The sequence below is a fragment of the Raphanus sativus genome, chromosome 9 (assembly GCF_000801105.2).
Source record: "Raphanus sativus cultivar WK10039 chromosome 9, ASM80110v3, whole genome shotgun sequence".
NCBI lineage: Eukaryota > Viridiplantae > Streptophyta > Magnoliopsida > Brassicales > Brassicaceae > Raphanus > Raphanus sativus.
In genome coordinates, this window is record NC_079519.1 from 23,199,631 (window position 1) to 23,220,628 (window position 20,998).

Here is a 20,998-nt window from a genome sequence, read left to right on the forward strand (position 1 = left end):
ACGGGTGTGCGGATCAAAATTAGATTAACCCTTAATTTTTTACTATATTTACATTGTCATGCCACTGAAGCATTAAATGAAGTTATATTTAAGTATGATTGTCTCTTCTTAATTTAAATAATAGATTTAAGCATTTAATGTTTTTTCTAATTTAAATAATAGATTTCCTTAATAAAATCTTAACTAAAATATATTTCCTAATATATTTCGTTTTAACATATTAAATATTTTTAATATCTATTAGTAATAAATAATAAAATAAAAACCACACATCATAATCAATTCATATAACATATAAATAAAATATTTTTTTCATATATGATTAGCATAATGCTTCCTATATAAGTCCAATTAGTTATAAATATAAGATTGTTTATATGATACACTGTGATATAATAGATGACTAAATCACAAAATATAATTATTTTAAAGTAATAAATCAAATAGTTGTGTTTTAAAATGCTATATTAACAATTCTTTAACACATTTTAATTTACAAATATATATAGTATACCATTAGTACAGAGAAAAAAATTTAAGTCAAAAAAATATTTATACGGTCACGGCCTCACGGGTCAAACTCTAGAAATAAACAAAAACAGCGCAACATTATTTTTCTTTAACAAATTTATTTTAATATAAATTATAGTTCCAAATATGGTTATATATTTTATGTATTTATAATTTTATTTCTTTGTATTTGAGAGATGCTAAGATTTTTGAATTGTAAAAAATTATGACCTACTTCTATATTATTTTAATTAGAAAATTTAAAATTTATATCATAATATTTTATTAAAATTTTAATTTTAATTTTTATTATAACTGCAAAGATTAATTTCCAATCTAAATTTATATTTAAATATTACAAATACATCATTTAATATTAAAAGAAAAATTAAAAATATAAAATAAATACCCGCCCGGTCGGGCGGGTCAAAAATCTAGTTTTCATTTATTTAGTAAGTTTACTTTATTAGTCACATGTTATTAGATTTTTTTGATGTTTTGTTTATGACTTATGTTAAATTTAAAAGTTAATTTCATTAATCGCATTAATTTTGATTTATATTTGTATTATATATTATTTTTTATCTATATTTTCTTATATATATATAATTATATTTTACAACTAATTGAAATATTGACACATACTCTCTTGCATCAATTTATGTTTTAATGTAGTGTTTTATGATATAATTGTGTTAATTTATTTGTTGAATTAGTTAATATTTGATAAATATATTGCATGTGTTTGAATAACCCGTAAAACTATGTTCGTAAAAATATTATAATAACATTGTTTCATCGTATACTAAATATTAATAGTATCAAACTATTACTATTTTTATCATATATATACATATATATGTATATGTATATCTAATTTTAATACTCTAAATATATGAATTATATTTTTATATATTTAGTGAGGGTTTTGAAGAATTTTTTTTGTTTTTGCATTTGGATTAATATATATCTGTATATATACAAATTAATAGATATATATCATTATTTATCACATTAATAATTAAAATATAATTAATTTATTATTAAATTTCGTATTAATTAAATTATATTCATTAGTTTAAAATAATAAATTAGTTAGTTAGCTCCTTAGTTTTAGGCATGATGTATGTTTAATATTAATTAAGTTAAATATAACTAATTCAAAGTTACAAATAATTATTTTTCAAAAATAAAAAGATCAAATGATCATGTGGATTATAAATATATTAACAAAATTAGTTGATGTGATTTAACATTATCTTATTTTGTTATAATTTATTACAATTTATATATTACTTTGGTTTATTTTGAATAAATTTTATCTTTAGTATTCACATTATACATTTAAATACACATATATTTTAAGTTTTGATATGTTTTTATTTTATATCATAACTCTTAACTTGTTTAAAATTGTTTAAAAAACTTTTTTTAATATATTCTGTATGTGGAATGATAATAAAAACAAAAAAAACAAAGTTAAGTATTTTTTTCAAATGTTTTTAAAATATAAAACGTTTCTTATATAAATATTTAATCAAAACGATTTTCTTTTGCACGCATATAGGAATCGGTTGCATATCGAATAATATCTCATTATTAATAGATACTTGTTAGATTAAAAAACATTATGTGATAATAATTAATGTATTTATTTTAGTTGGACTGTTATAACCTTTTTGTAGTCCAAAACATAGTCGATAAATATTTCTCATGTTTTAATAGTATTGACTAGATTTTGACCCGCGCTTTAAAAGCGCGGGATTATTTTTGGTTACAGAAAGATATTTAATCAAAATTATAGTTTTATACATGCTTCATATGTTTTAATTTTTGTACATAATTATATTTAAATTTTGTATCTAATTTATTTTTATGCTAGTAACTAACATGTAATATAAGATGAAATTATAATTTTATTTTTAATGAAGTACATTAATTTATAATCATTTATATTTTACAGAATAACATTTCATATAAAAATTTTAATTTATTTTTTATTTTATAACAAATTATATCAATACAATTATATGAGAATAAAATAGAATTAGCTGTTTATTCAGGCTTATTGCATTTGTTTTAATTTATTTTCTATGATTTAACACTAAAACGAAGTTATATATATATATTACAGAATAATTTTTTCTTTAGTTGACCAAAAAATTGTTTAATAACTTATAATATCTTAAGAGTGTATATGTTTTCTCAACCTATCTCATACTTAATAAGCTTTGTATATTTGATCAAATAACCCGTAAAAATTACACATAAATATAAACTATAACCTCATATTTATATAAGTAGTTTTAGTGTGGTTTTTTTAGAATTAAAGCCGGTTATTTTTCATAGCTTTCAGTCGTATAAAATTCTGAAATTTATAATATTTTGCGGATGCCAATATTAGATTCCAAAATATACCATTTTAGCTATGTCTAAATTTCTAAAATAAATTGCATTTAAAGTTTTTGTTTCCAAACTTTAATATCTAAGTTTTGAAATATTTAAGTCATTTGCATTTTGAACGTGTAAATTTCTACCTACTAAGATTTATAAATGTGTTTTATATATTGTAAATTATTTAGTAATATTAAGAATACACAAATATATTCTTGTTATGACTGTTAAATTTTTGTTTTTTTTTAATTTTTTGTTATGTTTCCATAATTTCAGCTTATCAAATAATTCGAATTATCATGTATATGAAAAAACCAATAAATTTCAACGTTAACAATTAAAATAGGTTTGTTATTAGGAAATTCAGAATTTTGAACATATTCCGTATTTATATTAAATTATTTTATCTAGTTTTGAAAATCATAAACATACTAAATAATAGTCATCTAAAATGATATATCAAGTATATTCAATATTGTTTAATACGTGGACATTTTCATTAATTTAAGCTATGTATAAATATAGATCTCTTTGATCATTAATAAGAAAAGTTTTTTCACTGATTTACAACACCGTTCACATACTCACCTTTGCATACACACCATTTTTATGATGTGTATAAACTAAAAATCCATATAGTTTTAAATCATGTATTAGAATTTTAGAATAATGCAAAAATATTCTTCTATGCTTAATGAACCTAAATATAGTAAACTAAAGTTTTACTGTGCATGATACATTAATATTTTGACAAAAGTGTTTATTGTTCGTGAGTATATGACATTGTTTTTTTTGTAACATTACAAAAAAAATTATGTTAATTGATCCTAATGAATCATGGGAGGATATTTTGCATTTAAATAGGTAATATAGTTAGAATATTTCCTTAAATAAATTGTTTGTTTTTAGAAAATATCTAATGGCATAATATTGTAATTACTTATTAGGTATTTTACTTTAATAGTATAGATAGATAGTATAGATGTCACTTCGGCCAAAATAGAAAAGTTGGAAAGAATAAGAAAACTCTGAAAGATAAGAAGATCATAGAAAAAAATGAACTAAGTAAACATATATATAAACAAGAAGACACGTCGTCGAAAACTCGAAAAGAAAAACGATTTTGGCATACAGAAATTGCACCTAATAACTCCCAAACCCCAAAATTAACAAACTGACCAAAATCATTTTTTCCTCTTCTTTTTTCCTATCTGTTTCTACTCTTATTCTACAAATAATAATTTTGACTTTTTTTTGGTTATTTCACTAAGATTTAACAAAGAATCAACTATGCTTATATATATAATGAAGGGAATAAAAGTCAAAATTAACAAACTAACGAAAATCATTTTTTCCCTCTTCTTTTCTTTTCCCATTTGTGATCTGTTTCTACTCTTTTTCTACAAGATTTATTGTTACGATCGAACTCTTTAGCTTAATAAATTTCCTAAGTTGTTTTTCTTTTCTCTTAGATTATGTAGTCGTTCCAACGACTTAATTTTGATGTACTCCCCGAGTTCTAGAGAGCTTCAAATAAATTGTTTTATTAATAAAAGTTTCATGAAACCCAACCATTTTGACTGAAATCAGAGTTCGATAACTGTCACAGTCTCTGCGGATCTGAAAATGAAAACAATATAGTATTATTTAGACTATTTCCAATCCACCTCTATTTTCATTTCTATATTTTCTCTTAAAATAGATAAGTTCTATTATAAAGGTAGATTTACTACAAAGTATGCCTATATAATAGCACATCTATTTTAGAAAAAAATATAGAAAAATTTTATTTTTTGTCTCCAAATATAGATACAATAAATAGAATCTATTTTTTTTATCTAAAATAGATGAACTGTATTATAGATGCATATATTAGAACAAATTCACTTATATAATAGAAATTTCTATTATAAAGAAAAATATAGAGGTATATACATTGGAGTTATTCTTTAAAGAAAAACTAAAACTTGACTCGTACATCCGTGCAGGTATTTGATTTAACTTATCTTCAAGGTAAACTCATAAATCGTTGGTTTTATAAAAAAGTTATGTATAGAGTAAAATATATTATTATATAGTATAAATGTTTAATAATATTTTTTTTATTTGTACATAATATTATATTTAAAATTTTGTAACTTGATGCAATTTGATGTAATATCATACCATTCATATATTAACCTGTTGTTTTTTTATTAATTTATTTTAAAAGAATAAACATACTAAAAATTTTAATTGTTTGCATTAGTTTTCTATGAATTATTATTAATTTTATGATATTCCGTTTTCTCTAAATTTTTATATTTGACTAAACTAAATAAGGTAATACTGAATTTAAAATTATTTTATATAATATACTATATATTTTAGTTTGTGTTTTTAATTTCACCACAAAGAAACAACAGCCATTATAATTAATTAATTGAAATTTATTTTAAATGCATTGGTAGAATCAGTAAATTAAAAGAAATATAAAAGGAAATAGTTGATTTATTATAAATGCAATGGCTAAATATGCAAATAAAAAAAATTAATCTGGTATTCATATTTCCAAATAATCTCATTTATTATGCTATGCATGTTTCCAAACAGTATTAAAATGTACTCCAGTTTTAATAATATAGAAGCATTAGTTTTCTATGAATTATTATTAATTTTATGATATTTTCGTTTTCTCAAAATTTTTATATTTGACTAATAAATAAGGTAAAACTGAATTTAAAATTTATTTTGTATAATATATACTATATATTTTAGTTTGTATTTTTATTTTCACATAAAGAAACAACAACTATTATAATTAATTAATTGAAATTTATTTTAAATACATTGGTAGAATCAGTAAATTAAAAGAAATATAAAAAAATACTTGATTTACTATAAATGCAATAACATTTATTATGCTATATATGTTTTCAATTTTAGTAATACTAACTAGTCGACTACAACTCGTGACAAAAAGAAGAAAATGTGATCTCTTCAACCTTTTCATTATTACCACTTCTCAACAATATGTATCACATTTCAAGAAAAAAAACAATATGTATAACTGAATCAATCTGTATCGCTTCGTTTCGTTTCGTTTCATAAAGTATAATATCATTGTATTCCACTTGTAACCAAAAAGACGACCAAGTTTTTTCGTATAATAACGAAAACTTCATAAGATCTGCATAATTCTTTAAATGGTATCAACAGAGATCATGTGAAAACGATGTTTCAAATTTCCACGATCTGGTTGCCCTCACAAGTCATGGGTGTATCTGCCATTACTGTTTTCATATAAATATATGAAGCATAGTAAGAATAAGGATTTTTTTTAAATAAGGAAAATTAATAATATACGTCCACTTGAAGAACACAATATTAGCTTTTTTCAACTAACAGAAAAATGTTTACACTTAAGCATGTGTCATTGTCCAAATAAATTCCCAGACTTAAACAAATTATTTGTAAAATCATTATATATTAATGTATTTTGTATATTCGGTTTAAAGGTAAAAAGAAGTCAAGTCAAATATATATATATCTATACTATTAAATAGGATTCTGCCATTTATTTTATTAGATATTTACAATGGTGTGTCACTCATAAATTTTTGTTTGATATAATTAATTGATATTGCCTAAAATAATTAACTCAATAAGGGGAATATTCTTAAATTATGGCTAACCGATTGTTTATTAGTTGCAAAATTTCAACATAATTAATTATAATTAAACAAATACCTAACAATTAACACATTAATAATCAAGATCTCACGTCTACATATAAGAAAATAATACATTATTATCAATTTTAAAATGGTTCATAAACAAAAAAAAATTATTAGATATTTACAAGTGTGCCACTCATAAATATTTGTTTGATATAATTAATTGATATTGCCTAAAATAATTAACTCAGGGGTTCAATGGTTTTCCCGCTATCACCCGCAAACGCAGCTTTTGCGGTTGGTAGCGGTTGACAGCGTTTCAAAACAATCATACAAACTGCTACAAATCGCTTCAAACCGCTCTGAACCTCTTAAAATCAAAAGCTGGTTCCAGCTAGCGTTTGCGGTTGCGGGCGGTTGTGATTGGATAAAAAAATATTAAATTTTTTTTTCTAAATATTTTAAACTTAAAAATTTAAAATTTAAAATATTATAAATAAAAATATATACACATTTTATATATTAATTTAAATTCACAAATAATATAGTATTTTTTTATAAAAACTTTAAAGTAGCTATTCATCATAATTTTTAAAAGTTAATATACATACATATATAAAGATATACACATATATAAAAAAGAAACAAAATATTCTTTAAAAGTTTTAATATAAATCTTCATAAAATATATTAAAACTATAACTTTCAACTACTTAAAAAATTAAAAAATAAACTTAATATTATTATTAATCATATTATATTAACAGTTATTATATTTTATCACAATAGTATGTTTTTATATTTATAATATTATAATATGTTTATATTGATAATTTATTATTAAACCGCTGCAATGTCTCATAATCAACCAGTCACAAACATTCCGCAAACGCAACAATTTTTATACGTTACGCCAGTCATATAAAACGCCATGTAACACTTGAAACCACAACTACCCGCACCCGCAAACTCCCGCACCCGCAACCGCAACCGCTGCGTTTGAACCAGTCAGGCCCTCAATAGAGGAATATTTTTAAATTATGGCTAACTGATTGTTTATTAGTTGCAAAATTTCAACATAACAAATTTTAATTAAACAAATACCTAACACTTCAGACATTAATAATCAAGATCTCACGTCCACATATAAGAAAATCTATCTTATTAAAACAGAAACATTCTGTTGGACCTAACATTTATTTTGTAAGTTTTTAAATTAAATACACCTTTATACTTTATAGTTAAACCTACATTAAATCACTAATGTTCCTTTCTTTATATTACTATCCATATTTCCAAACAATATACTTATTTCTTTATACTACTATCAATGTTTCCAAACAATATATTTTTATACTACTATCAATGTTTCCAAACAATACAATAATTTATTTTAGTTATTTTATATCTATCATTTTTTCTTTAAAATTTTGTAGAAACGTCATAATTTCATAAATTGCAAAATAATGAACTTTAAAATTTGGATTATAAGATTACAAATTATGAAAATATTACAATTTAAATCAAATTAGATTACATATCGGTCATCCATCAGTTCAATCGGTTAGTCTCGGGTTTTAGTGATTTTTTTGATATGAATTTTTTAAAAACTTAAATTGAATTGTCAGATCTCCGGATTAACTGGTATAATCACAATCGGGTTGAATTTAAAAACACTGATTTAAATGCAAAAATATTTTAAATACATACTCTTTAAAAATTACCAAAATATTTGGTAAGTTATTAATGATTTTTTTCATCGTAAAATATTCCGCGCTTCCAAAGCGCGGGTCAAGATCTAGTAATACATTATTATCAATTTAAAAATGGTTCATAAGCAAAACAGTTTTTTACGTGTGTATATTCTTTAATTACCAATGTTATAACTACTGCATTTTAAAGTCAAATTTTAGATCAACCATCGTCGTGCTTTTGAAAAATTGAAACACATAATTTAATATAACATTTTTAATCTTTCATGTATAACAATTAGTTATTATAGGCATAATGTGAAATAACATATTATTTTGTATACATAATTATTTGACACTGTATCTACACGGATGTTAGATATTACTTTAAATTGAATTATATTTTCTTTTATTTAATTAGCTGAATTATTTAAAATTAAGAAAATTATACTACTATGAAAATATACTTCCATGTATACATTCGGTTTGTTGTTATATTAAACCTGGTCACAAAACATTTTGATCATTCAAAATAATAAAAAATTAGAAGAGACTCTTGCATATTAATTCTAAGATTGCATTTCAATAAAAATATTTAAAATATATATATTATAAAACTACGTGAATTCATGATTTTAAAGATACAAGACGGATTGAACCAGCATTTTAATAAAACTTTTATCATAAAAATATATATCTAAATAAAAGTATGACATTAAACTAAAATCAATGCAAAACATTTTAAATAAATAAATTACTTATAATACAGTTTTGAATAATTTTATAAATATTAGTTCACCTAAGAAAAACAAGCATAGTAAATTGTACATATAATTTTTATAACTAATACAAACCTAAAATAAATAAATAATATAAATTATAATTTTTTACAGAAAAATGTATAATAGTTAATTCCGCGCTTTAAAAACGCGGACCAAAATCTAATTTTTTTTTTGTTAAAGAGAGAAGAATAAATAAGAAACAAACAAGAAAGAAAGCTCCAAAAAATCTCGGGCAGACGATATTCTTATTATCCATAGTTTCATCCAATGTGATATGTCTTTTCTATTGTACATACAACTAGATTTTGACCCGCGCTTTTGAAGCGCGGGATATTTTACGATGAAAAATTTCACTAATAATTTAAAAAATATTTTGGTAATTTTTAAAGAGTGTGTATTTAAAATATTTTTGCATTTAAATCAGTATTTTTAAATTCAACCCGATTGTGATTATACCGGTTAATCCGGAGATCTGACAATTCAATTTATGTTTCTAAAATATTAATATTAAAAAATCACTAAAACCCGAAACTAACCGATTGAACTGATGGATGACCGATATATAATCTAATTGGATTTAAATTGTAATAGTTTCATAATTTGTAATCTTATAATCAAAATTTTAAAGTTCACTATTTTGAAATTTATGAAATTATGACGTTTCTACAAAAATTTAAAGAGAAAATGATAGATATAAAATAATTAAGATTAATTATTGTATTATTTGGAAACATTGATAGTAGTATAAAAAATATATTGTTTGGAAACATTGATAGTAGTATAAAGAAATAAGTATATTGTTTGGAAACGTTGATAGTAGTATAAAGAAATAAGTATATTGTTTGGAAACATAAATAGTAGTATAAAGAAATAAACATTAGTGATTTAATGTATGTTTAACTATAAAGTATAAAGGTGTATTTAATTTAAAAACTTACAAAATAAATGTTAGGTCCAACAGAATGTTTCTGTTTTAATAAGATAGATAGTCAGCAACTAAGCGCTTCGTACTTAACCAGAATCGGTTGGTTAAACCCGGTCCGTGCAATTAAACTCCCAACCACTGTCAAATCTCTACAAAACACTCCTTTCACCACATTCATATTATTACTATTACTATTCGCCGCAACCGCACCAGCTCTAATCGGCGTTTCCGTTGTGGCGGCAGCAGCTCTACGCTGCTTCTCCGCAGCCGCAAGGTCACTTGTCACGACCGAGTAACCTTTCTGAATCAATCTGTATAGTAATAAAGTTGACATTCTAGCCCGATCCTTAACCGAGTCTAATTCTTCCTCGTCTTCGGTTAACTCAAACCGGTCAATAAATGACATTGATCTCTCCGGTTTATGCTTCAAATTGAGCAACAAGTAGGCTCGATCTAGCTCCGATCTCGAGCAGTCGCGTCTGATTCCCATCAGAGCGTAGTAATCAACGTTCCCGATTTCTCCGTTCGCGATTCTCTCCTTCAATTGCTGGATCCTCGACGTCAAAACGCATAGTTTTCCCGGTATTTCTCTGTACCGGACATTGTGCCGTTTCCAAACCGGACCGGGAAGTTTCCGGTCACGTAATATCGAGTTGTAGAGAAGCTTCAAGTGTTCCAAATCGTGAAGCGAGTCAGGGAAACACCGCACGGACTCGAGCAACGCGGCTCTCGTCTCCAACGCTCGCAGGCACGACGGATCCAACGCCAACGTCTTGTTGCAATCGGCGACGGACTCCGCGATTCTCCCGGCGGATCTGTACGCCGAGGCGCGGTGCATGAAACACTCGGCGAGGAACCCCTGCGGCGCGGCGCGGCGGCTGTCGAGGATTTTTGAGAAATGACGGATCGATTCGGTGTAGAGTCCGGCGTCGAGAGCGGCGAGTGCGGCGGCGCGCCGTCGTAAGAGGAGCTTGATGTGAGATAGCACGTGAGCGACGCTTTCGGATTCGGTGAGAGAAGAGGAAGCGGCGTCTGCGGAGGAGAAGAGGATGAAGCTGTCGTCGGATAAGGATATGCTCTGACGACGGGACGCGGCGGTGGCTAACCGTTTACCGGTTTGGAGAAGGACCATCGCGTCCTCCATTAGACCTAGATGGCAACAAGCTTGACCTAGAATCAAGTATCTACAACAACATTCAAGAAACGATCCGAATCAGAACCGGGTCGGGTTATTTCATTAATCCACGTGTCAAGTATATAGTGAAATTACCTCCATTGCCCTTGTTCGTTAGAGTTTTTACTTAACCCTGCCATGACTTTCTTCTTGAGATCAGAGACAGAGAAGCACCTGAAAGACGAGTCACCACCACCATGACTCGGCAACTCGTCCAGAAGGCTGACCGATTCTCGAAACGATTCCGAGGAACCGATGCCGGAGTCTTCGCCTGAGAATTTAAGGCTAGGAATGTAATCGTGGAGCATATCGGCGATGTCTTTGAATCGACGGAGGTAGAGAAGCGATCTGGCTTTGAGTTCGAGAGCGAGTTCGTAACGAGGAGAGAGAGAGAGAGCAGATTCGAGAAGGTTCAGAGCTGATTCGACGTCGTCTGGATCTTGGCTCGCTATCAGATATTTGGCTTCCTTCATGTACTTGTCAACGATCTTGAAAAAAACAAAACAGGAACTCGATCAGATCGAAAACAACAACAATGCACATGGGATTTGTCTGAAAATTATGGGAATAACATATACCTTCTTGTTACGGAGCCACCAGTGTTTCTTCTCGACATAAACCGCCATTGTTGTAGCTTGGAGTCTTCGTGAAACAATCAGAACATGGAGAACTTTTCTCTCTTCTTGATCCAGAATATTAAATAAATATTAATATATATATATATACAGCAAAACACGAGAGAAGATGGAGATTTTGAAAGTCATGTGAAGAGTTGAAGTGTCTTAAATACGGAAGAGAGCTGTGTAATAGAAGATGAGTGTCAATGACGGATATATCCTCGCGTGAGGTTCTTTGGATCCCCTTGGGGTTCCTAGCTGGCACAACACAAGACCACACTATTGCTTAGCCATTAGCCTACATGATTCCACCATCATTCATTATTTCCTAAATTACAAAATAGTATACTACTATTAACTATATTTTTATTCTTCTTTCACGATAAAATAAAAAGCAATTTTTATTTTGTATAAATAGTGAAGACTTCTAAATAGTTTCAAGCTGGAAACAGTGTTATAGTTCTGTTGTACGTATCTAGTTATTTACTAATCACCACAAGTCTCATTCAAAGCCAAAATACTCGCTTATAGTCATTTCTGTTTGTGCATTCTTTTAATCTTAGGCTCTTAGCTAATTTAACTTGGATAAAACTTTACTACCTATATCCAAACTTATATGGTTAATAAGTGACAAATTGATTGGTCGCTGAACGAATTAAACACACAAAACAATGGGTATTTAGCAAGCCACTTTGAAAAAAGTAGTTCTCTTAAGCCACAAGACTCATGCATGCTAGTTTATACTAATTGATGATTGTTACTTATTTCATTTTGATTGTTACTTATTTTATTACAGCAGTTTAACTCATCAATGTTAACTATTATGCCAAATTAAATAACAATCAGTCTCGGCTTTGACACCGATTATAAAGATCTAGTTTCGATAATTCAAGATTTAGGAACATGACCAAACTTTTCCACTGAGATAAAGGAGTTGATGAAGCTAAAGAATAGATTTACAGAATTTTCGATTAGTTTTATTTTTCGGTCTGAAAATGTGTCGTCTAATTCATTAGCTAAAATAATAAGATTCTTTAATATGAACTTGTATTATATTGATTGTTTTGTTTCGGTCTGATTTTCCAAACCACCTAAAGTCGAGTAATATAATAACTATTTGATGGGTGTTCAAAAAAAAAAAAAATCTTTTGATGAAAAAAAGTAACAACATTTAATGGAATGACATAATAAAGTTTTATGTGAAAAATTGTAAACTAATGGGTAAAATAATTATTGAAAATATGTTTAAAATGCCATTATTATCACCTTTGTGAGATTAACTTTTCTAATTCTAATTCGTTAGATGATTTTTTTAGTTGAGAAAGCTTTCGGCTTTATTTAAGTGTTGTTTTTACTTTTCAATAAATGCACATGTATATCTATGGGTACAATATAGATAAAAGATTACCTGTTTTGTTTGGCTTTAAAGTCTCTCTACAAAATAAAAGTAAATTTCTTTTTTAAAACGTGACAATGAAGATGAACTCGTTAAGATAGTATAAGGTGTAGTGGTGGGAATACACTTATGATTTTCTAGAGATGAAAATTACTTCAAAATATAGAATTAAGATACCAAAATGTATTTAACAAAAATTAAAAATCTGTATACTTTTATGAGTATATTTATTTACTGATGTATACAAAATATAAATACAATAAATTTGCAAAGGTACAACAAAAGTAAATGTCCTCCAACTAACAGGTTTGCTTTTTGCAGTTGCTGCTGATATAGTGATATCTCATGCACGCAACAATTATACTGCTCAAGGTGAGATGCAGTAACACTTTTGTTTTTTTAAGAAATGCAATAACACTTTTTAAACAAAATTTTATTAATTCGCGCTTTAAAAATGCGGGATTAAATTTTCAATTAACAAAAGGTTATTCAATTATTTGATGTGTTTTGTATATTTTTTTTCTTTTTCTTTCTTGAGATTTAATACTGGAGTACGATAACATGTATTTAACCAGTTTTGTTAATTAAAATATGTATATTTTCTTTATATCGAGAGATAAAAACTTTCATTATGTTAAAATTTATTACACAGTAGACTTCGTTTATTACACAGTAGACTTAGTTCTATTCCATCGGAAAATATTTAGATTTGAAAATCTATACATTAGGAAACGTGAAAATAAATTAAATCTGAAAAAAAAATTCAAAAATAGAATTTATAGGATATATTAGTAGCAAAATAATACATAGAGTATGAATTTATAACTTTATTTTAATATAAACATAAAAGTACACATTTAAAAATTTATAGACATAAATCTTACATTTTTAGAAGAGGATATGAAACAATGATGATACCTATAAAAACATGATAATCTTGTGAGAATTACATAAACAAATTTAAGAAATTAAACTAATATTCTTTTCAAATTCAAAGATTTTAAGATTTTAGAGAGAAATGAGAGAGTTTTATATAGAGAACGGAGAGAGTTTTAGAGAGAAAAAAAGAGAGTTTCAGATATAAGTGATAGAATTTTAGAAATTTGTGCAATTATTTTAAATAAAGTATGTGTAAATTTCATTTATATAGAGATACAAAAATTGTAATTAGATTAAGATTTACGACATAGTATACTTCAAAAGAAGTCTATTATACTTTAAAATCAAGTAGATATTGTTGGAAGTCTACTTAACCTAAACCACAAACCTCAAACCTAAATTTTTGATAACCAAAAACTCTTAATTAATCATGTATCAAATATGAAAATATTGTAAAATAAAACTGCTAAAAATTTATAAGTAAAGTTAAGTCAATAAAACAAAAAAATATAATAAAATCTAACCCTAAAGATACATGCATTTTTGAACATTTTGTTATCAAATGATAAACTTTGTCCACCACATGGTTACCTTGTGGCTTTTTTGCTATGTTTTACCATAAAAGCTACGTTTTTCACTTTGTAACATTGTTGTAGCATTTTCTATTTTGCTACGAAAGTTTCATAGCTATAACATTTTTTTTTACTTGTGAGTGTGGTTGTAAACATTCAGAGCTTAACAAACACGCTATAGTTAAAATATAGAAATTCAACTAAAATTACTTTTAATAAATACCCGTATCAATATCATATATATACACGAACATCAGAGGATTAGTTTAACAAAAATAGAAGAGGCCGGTTAGAACATCTGAAGCGAAGCAAACGCCAAACAGCCCCCCCCCCCTCCCTTAAAGATAATAAAATCTAACCCTAAAGATACATGCATTTTTGAACATTTTGTTATCAAATGATAAACTTTGTCCAACACATGGTTACCTTGTAGCTTTTTTGCTATGTTTTACCATAAAAAGCTACGTTTTTCACTTTGTAACATTGTTGTAGCATTTTCTATTTTGCTACGAAAATTTCATAGCTATAACATTTTTTTTTACTTGTGAGTGTGGTTGTAAACATTCAGAGCTTAACAAACACGCTATAGTTAAAATACAGAAATTCAACTAAAATTACTTTTAATAAATACCCATATCGATATCATATATATACACGAACATCAGAGGATTAGTTTAACAAAAATAGAAGAGGCCGGTTAGAACACCTGAAGCGAAGCAAACGCCAAACAGGTTGCCCCCCCCCCCCCCCCCCATACACTTGAAGTACACGACTTAGATTCAAGAAAGTGCTTCACAACCACTCGAATAATAGTTTATCGACGGTTTGCGCATAAGGTAGCATATCAAACCAGTTTGGTTAACCGATGAAGAAATCTATAAGCGAACATATACAATTCTTCATTGAACATTTTGTCTTTTTCTTATTAAACATATGTGTGTGTGTGTATATATATATATATTCCTTGAACATATGTGACTATTCTCTTCATATAGTATCTCTTGGATGTCTATATATATGAGTCATTGCAAAGGGAATAATCTATATTTATAATGAGAATAAATTTAGAGAAAATAAAAAAAAGTTTTAAAGAAAGAAAACTTTGAAAAATCAACTAGAAGAGCATTTGAACGGTGACAAATGGTTGATTTTTTATGTGATTTCTGCTCTTACTTTTACGGCGATTTCTATATCGTACCAGATCATCTTCATTACTAAACCGGGCTATGTTATAGATCTCTAACATGGACTTTAAGCAACTTCTTATTATTGTGATGGACTTAAAATTTTATTGCAATTTGATGCCTAAAACACCAGCTTTCCCAGCTTTCAAGTCAGAGCTGGCACTGATTATATAACCAAATAGTGGCCGATGAAAGCGGTAAGTGATTGTATATATGTTGCAAATGCATGAAATTTGATTTTTTTTTTTTTTTTTTGAAATTTGAATTTATGATAGCTGAAATTTCAAACTCTATGTGTGAAAGTATCTATATCCAACTTGAATTTTTACATGCTTGTGGCTAGCTATCGCTAGTGTTAAGAACTTAAGATAGGGGACTAAAGCAGAAAACAAATACAGTTTTCGTCCACCATAGTTGTTGGAAGCTTTAGCCAAAGTCTCCTTTTATTTTTGTCCACGACTTTGGCCAAAATCTTACTCCTGATTGGTCAGATACATTGGTTTTGGTCCCATAAACAACAACTTTTTTTTAACTGCATAAAATAGTTTTAGGGTTCACGTGAGTTTCTCGTGACCGGCGTACATACACACACGCACGTAACGAAATAATTTACGACTAGAGCACATGCAGAAACAAAACACAAAGAAAAGGGATACACAGTGAAACGACGCCGTAACTAAAACGACAACAGTTGATGGATTTTCTTCTTTGCTTTCTTCTCCTTGATAGGATCCAAGCTTGGTTTCCACCCTCTTCCCGATAGTTGCCTGCTCAAAAACTCCGGCCTCCCTTCCTCCTCCGCCTCCAACTTTCCAACAGACGTTGCAGCAACCACCGCATCAACCGCCGGACTATTACTATTATTATAACTTCTAGTAGTAAACCAAGGGAGAATCCCTTCATAGTAGCTAAACGATGACCTTACCATCGCCGTGGCGCTAAACAGCATTTTACGTATCTCCTCTGACGTCATCACCGCCGAGGATGATGATGATGATTTGGCTCCACCGCCGCTACCTCCGCTTCTTTTGGCGGGGAGGACCAGATAGATTTTTCCCGGCTCGAGTGTGTTGTCCGCCGGTAAGGGAGTCAGCTTCTTCTTCACCGTCTTCCCATCCTTGTTGAATGTTATCGATGAAGGATCGAACTCGACAACGACGTGATGAGGATTCTCCAGCATGATCTCAGCTACCGTTGTCTCTTCCTCTAAGTTTTGTACTCTTCCGTCGGATAATACAACTTTTCCGCCAGCCATCGCAGCCGTTTCCAGCTTCCGGGAACCGATTGCGTTGCCCATTCTAAGATCAGGATGATCATATGCGTGTAAACTTATACACACACACAACAAAACACATGAAATGGTTTGGTTTGTATGGAGTTCGTTAAACGGTTCCATCCTTGTACTTTAATGATTATTTATTCATATATTGTATATTGGTGTGGGTTTGTTGGGTAATCTGAAGAGAGTCTGATCCAACGGTCAAGAAAATCTTTTGCTGCTACTACATCTATATCTACATGACTCCACGTACTTAAAACTTCAAATTGTTTTATAAATTTACTATTGCGTGAAACGAAAGTGAAAAGAACAGTTCAACCACACACGTCTCTTTACTGGGTTTAGTTAACTAACTTCACAAAGTTTAAAATAATATGAATTAAAATTTAAAAGTCACTACAAGAAACAAAAGGCAGAGAGACACACGAGTTGCTACGTTTCACGACATTTCTTACAACACATGCAAAAAAAAAAAAAGAAACGCAAGACAAAATACAAAACGAGATTTATAGAAACTTACGGTTTAACAATAATGATAGCCATGTGGTTTGGAGTCTTGGTGGGCTTGGTTACTTGATGTACTGAGAGAGCCACTTGAAGCCTTCGCCATAACCCATCTTCCTGACGATGCTGCACATGAAAACCTCCAATGGTCTTACGTTGGAATCAACTAGGTTCACTTTACCCTTTCCCGTGGTGAAGTTGGAGAGGCCGAGATGGTAACGGAGCTCGTCCTCTGATGCAGCGTACGGTATGTCTATCTTGTTTCCTAGGATGAGGAAGGGGACGGTGGCTAAAGATTCGTCTGAGAGAAGTGCGTCCAGTTCCTTTTTCGATTCTGCGAATCTCTCCTTGTCGTATGCATCCACTAGGTACACCACGGCATCCACCTGCAAACAAAAACAAAAAAAAACGGAGTATAAATCATTGAAACTAACTGTTTATAAAACTCTTACCATTGAAGGAGCTTAAATGAGTTGAGACATTTGGAGTTAAAGACTATAATTCTGCTATGCTTATCGAAAAAGCTTTATACACTGGAGAATTACACAAGAGTGAAAATGATCTAACATAATGAATTGCCTATGAGCAAAACTACAAACCAAGCTTTCACTAGGAAGAAGAAGTTTGCAATATCGATCGAGTAATAATCATTGAACTAATATTTCACAATACTCTGCCACTGAAGAAGCTTGAATCAATTAAAAATTGAAGTTATATAGTGTCTGATACTAACTATTTATCGAAAAAGCTTTAGGACAACTGGAAAACTACAAAGATGGCTTTCACAAGATGAGAGTTGCCTATGAGAAAACTACAAACCATGCTTTCACTAGGAAGAGGATTGTGCAATATCGATCTAACGGGTGACTCGTGAGCAGAATCTTCAATACAGGGACTATAGGTGAGTAGAAGAAAACAGAGAGAATCTTCAAGAGTAGAAATCATCGAGACTAATGGTTCACAAAACTATGCCATTGAAAAAGCTTGCATGAGTTGAATCATTTGAAGTTAAAGATTCTTATTCTACTATGCTTATTATACTCAGGAAGGATAACTAGAGAATTACACTCGAGTGGCATGATGAAATTGCCTATGAGGAAGTGTGCAAATATTGATGTGATAATGGGTGATTAATGAGCAAAGTCTCGAATATAAGAGGCAGTGAGAGTACGACAGAGGAAGAACATCTCAAGATGCACTCTATAATAACAGCAAAGAGAAAGAAAAAGAAAAAAAGATGATAAGCTTTTTTACCTTGGCGTAGTAGTCCTTCCAGACCCTGCGAGCAATCTGATGACCACCCAAATCAAAAGCCTTGAACTTGATTTTACCAATGCTCAGTTCTTCAGAGGTTGGATGCTGCGTCGGCTGGTGCTGCACCAATCTCTGTTCCACCAATTTTTCAACCAACCAGTTAACATCTAGAAAACACACACACATAGGCATCTCTCTCGTCTTATATAATGGAACAAAATAAGCACACAGTAACATCCACAAGACCAATTAATTATACAGAAGACTACAAAGGACTTAAAAGCAGTATATAAACGGAAAGTTTCTGATTCAGATTCAGCATCTACACCCCCAATTTAGAAACTTCTCCACATATTCAATCAAACCTATTGAAGCACAAAAGAGGATCGAGAGATCGAGAGAGAGAGAGAGAGAGAGAGATGGAACCTCGTCCTTGAGCATGTGAAGCAAGGTGGTTTTGCCGGCGTTGTCGAGTCCGAGGAACAAGATCTTAGCCTCTTTCTGCCATAATCCTAGCGAAGCGAGAACACCGTAGAACCAATCTATCATGAACATGATGACCACTCACCACTCGATCGATCCTCCACGATCGCGAGAGAGAGAGAGAAGAGATCTTCAGATTCTAGTTAAGCTTCGAGGTCTGAAAGAGTAAAGAGACGAGATTGTTAGAAAAACGGCTAGCAGTGCGTATTCAAAAACCATAAACCGACCCGCATTGATTTGATGCCGTCTGTGTCGTCAGAGAAGACTAGCCCGATTAGAGTGGATCCAGTAAGCCCAGCTATATATATTTATATATGCGCTTCCACAAATATTTTGGGCCTTCTAGTCAAAGAAATCAACTTATTATTTCAACTAGGTAATACCCGCGCTACGCTGCGGGGTTTATTTTTTTATGTTATATTTTATTAAGATTTTTTATTTTGATAATTTTTATTTGTTAAAAATTGATTTTATATTTTTAGAAATAATTTTCAATTTTAGGATTTCTATATATTTGTTAATGTGTTGTTTTGTTGTGAAAGGTTTCTTCTTGTAAATATTTTTTGTTTTGATGTTTGATATATTGTATTTTTTAAATGTTTTTGTTCACATATAAAAAGACATAATCCGACACTGGAAATAATATATAGTAGAAAACGGAAGAAAAAGATATTGACATTTACATAGAGAAATAGAGAAGAAATTAAAAGTGGATCACGTTTTCTTGGATGTGTTTGGTTGTCCACAACAATAGTATTAGGGGAATTGATGGTCTTCTTTGTTGTTCCTACTTTGGTCTTCTATTTATTTCTAGAATTTTTTTTAGTTTTTACGAAATTCTATTTGTATTAGAAAATAATGAAGAAATATTACATACATGTTTCTTTGTATTGGAGAGATTGCTGAAGATTTCTTTGTAAATGACTATCTTGAGTCCTTGACTATTGTTATTTTCCCTTTCTTATGGTTTCACTCCAAATACTTTATTATCTTTTTGCAGTAATTTGAAAGAAAACAACATAGAGCTGTCCATCATTGAAAACATATTTTACTCTTATAAATGATTGTAAATCTTATACAAAATTATTAACTTTTAATAAATGTTCTATAAATAACTATATAAGTTTTATAATTGGTCTATTATTCTTTGCATATGACATTATATTCATTATAAAATATTTATAAACTATTACAAATTTCTGTAAAAATACAGACTAATATAAAATAGTTTTATAACGTGTTATAAATAATTTATTATCTTATATTAATTATTAATGAGCATCTGTAAAATGATTTATAAACTTTCACAAGATGAATTTGTAATCCAAATAAAATGATTTTTTGAATCTTCGTAAAATAGTTTATAAATCCTTATAAATAATTTATAAACATTATAAATATCAAATAAATTGTCAATTTAAAATAATTATGAAAACTTATTCTTCTTTGTTTACCTATAAACAATTGTCAAATGATTTTATAAAACAATAATAAATAATTTATAAACCCCAAAATATTTTATTTTCATTTATAAATAATTTATAAAACTTTTATTTCACATAAAATATACAATTTATCGAGTTAATTGTATATCTTTCTATATTATTTATATTTGTTTTATAAATATAATTTTATATGACTTTTAGTTGATTATAAATCTTTATAGATAATTTCGTAAATACATTTAAATGCTTTTAT

At 28.6% G+C, this 20,998-nt stretch overlaps 3 protein-coding genes across 3 annotated transcripts; all 3 read right to left on the reverse strand.

The window, feature by feature from the left end:
- Window positions 1–9,914: 9,914 nt before the first annotated feature.
- LOC108825671 (uncharacterized) lies at window positions 9,915–12,088 on the reverse strand. Its single transcript, XM_018599002.2, has 3 exons — window positions 11,711–12,088; window positions 11,229–11,620; window positions 9,915–11,142 (listed from the first exon to the last, which is right to left on the reverse strand). The coding sequence occupies exons 1-3, from the start codon at window positions 11,756–11,758 to the stop codon at window positions 10,023–10,025; spliced, it is 1,560 nt and encodes a 519-aa protein (XP_018454504.1). The 5' UTR covers window positions 11,759–12,088; the 3' UTR covers window positions 9,915–10,022.
- Window positions 12,089–16,293: 4,205 nt separating this feature from the next.
- On the reverse strand, window positions 16,294–17,271 carry LOC108825672 (uncharacterized). Its single transcript, XM_018599003.2, has one exon. The coding sequence runs from the start codon at window positions 17,174–17,176 to the stop codon at window positions 16,457–16,459; it is 720 nt and encodes a 239-aa protein (XP_018454505.1). The 5' UTR covers window positions 17,177–17,271; the 3' UTR covers window positions 16,294–16,456.
- Window positions 17,272–17,419: 148 nt separating this feature from the next.
- LOC108825675 (GTP-binding protein SAR1A) lies at window positions 17,420–19,457 on the reverse strand. The gene is made up of 3 exons (XM_018599007.2): window positions 19,244–19,457; window positions 18,818–18,949; window positions 17,420–17,949 (listed from the first exon to the last, which is right to left on the reverse strand). The coding sequence occupies exons 1-3, from the start codon at window positions 19,370–19,372 to the stop codon at window positions 17,629–17,631; spliced, it is 582 nt and encodes a 193-aa protein (XP_018454509.1). The 5' UTR covers window positions 19,373–19,457; the 3' UTR covers window positions 17,420–17,628.
- Window positions 19,458–20,998: the final 1,541 nt, after the last annotated feature.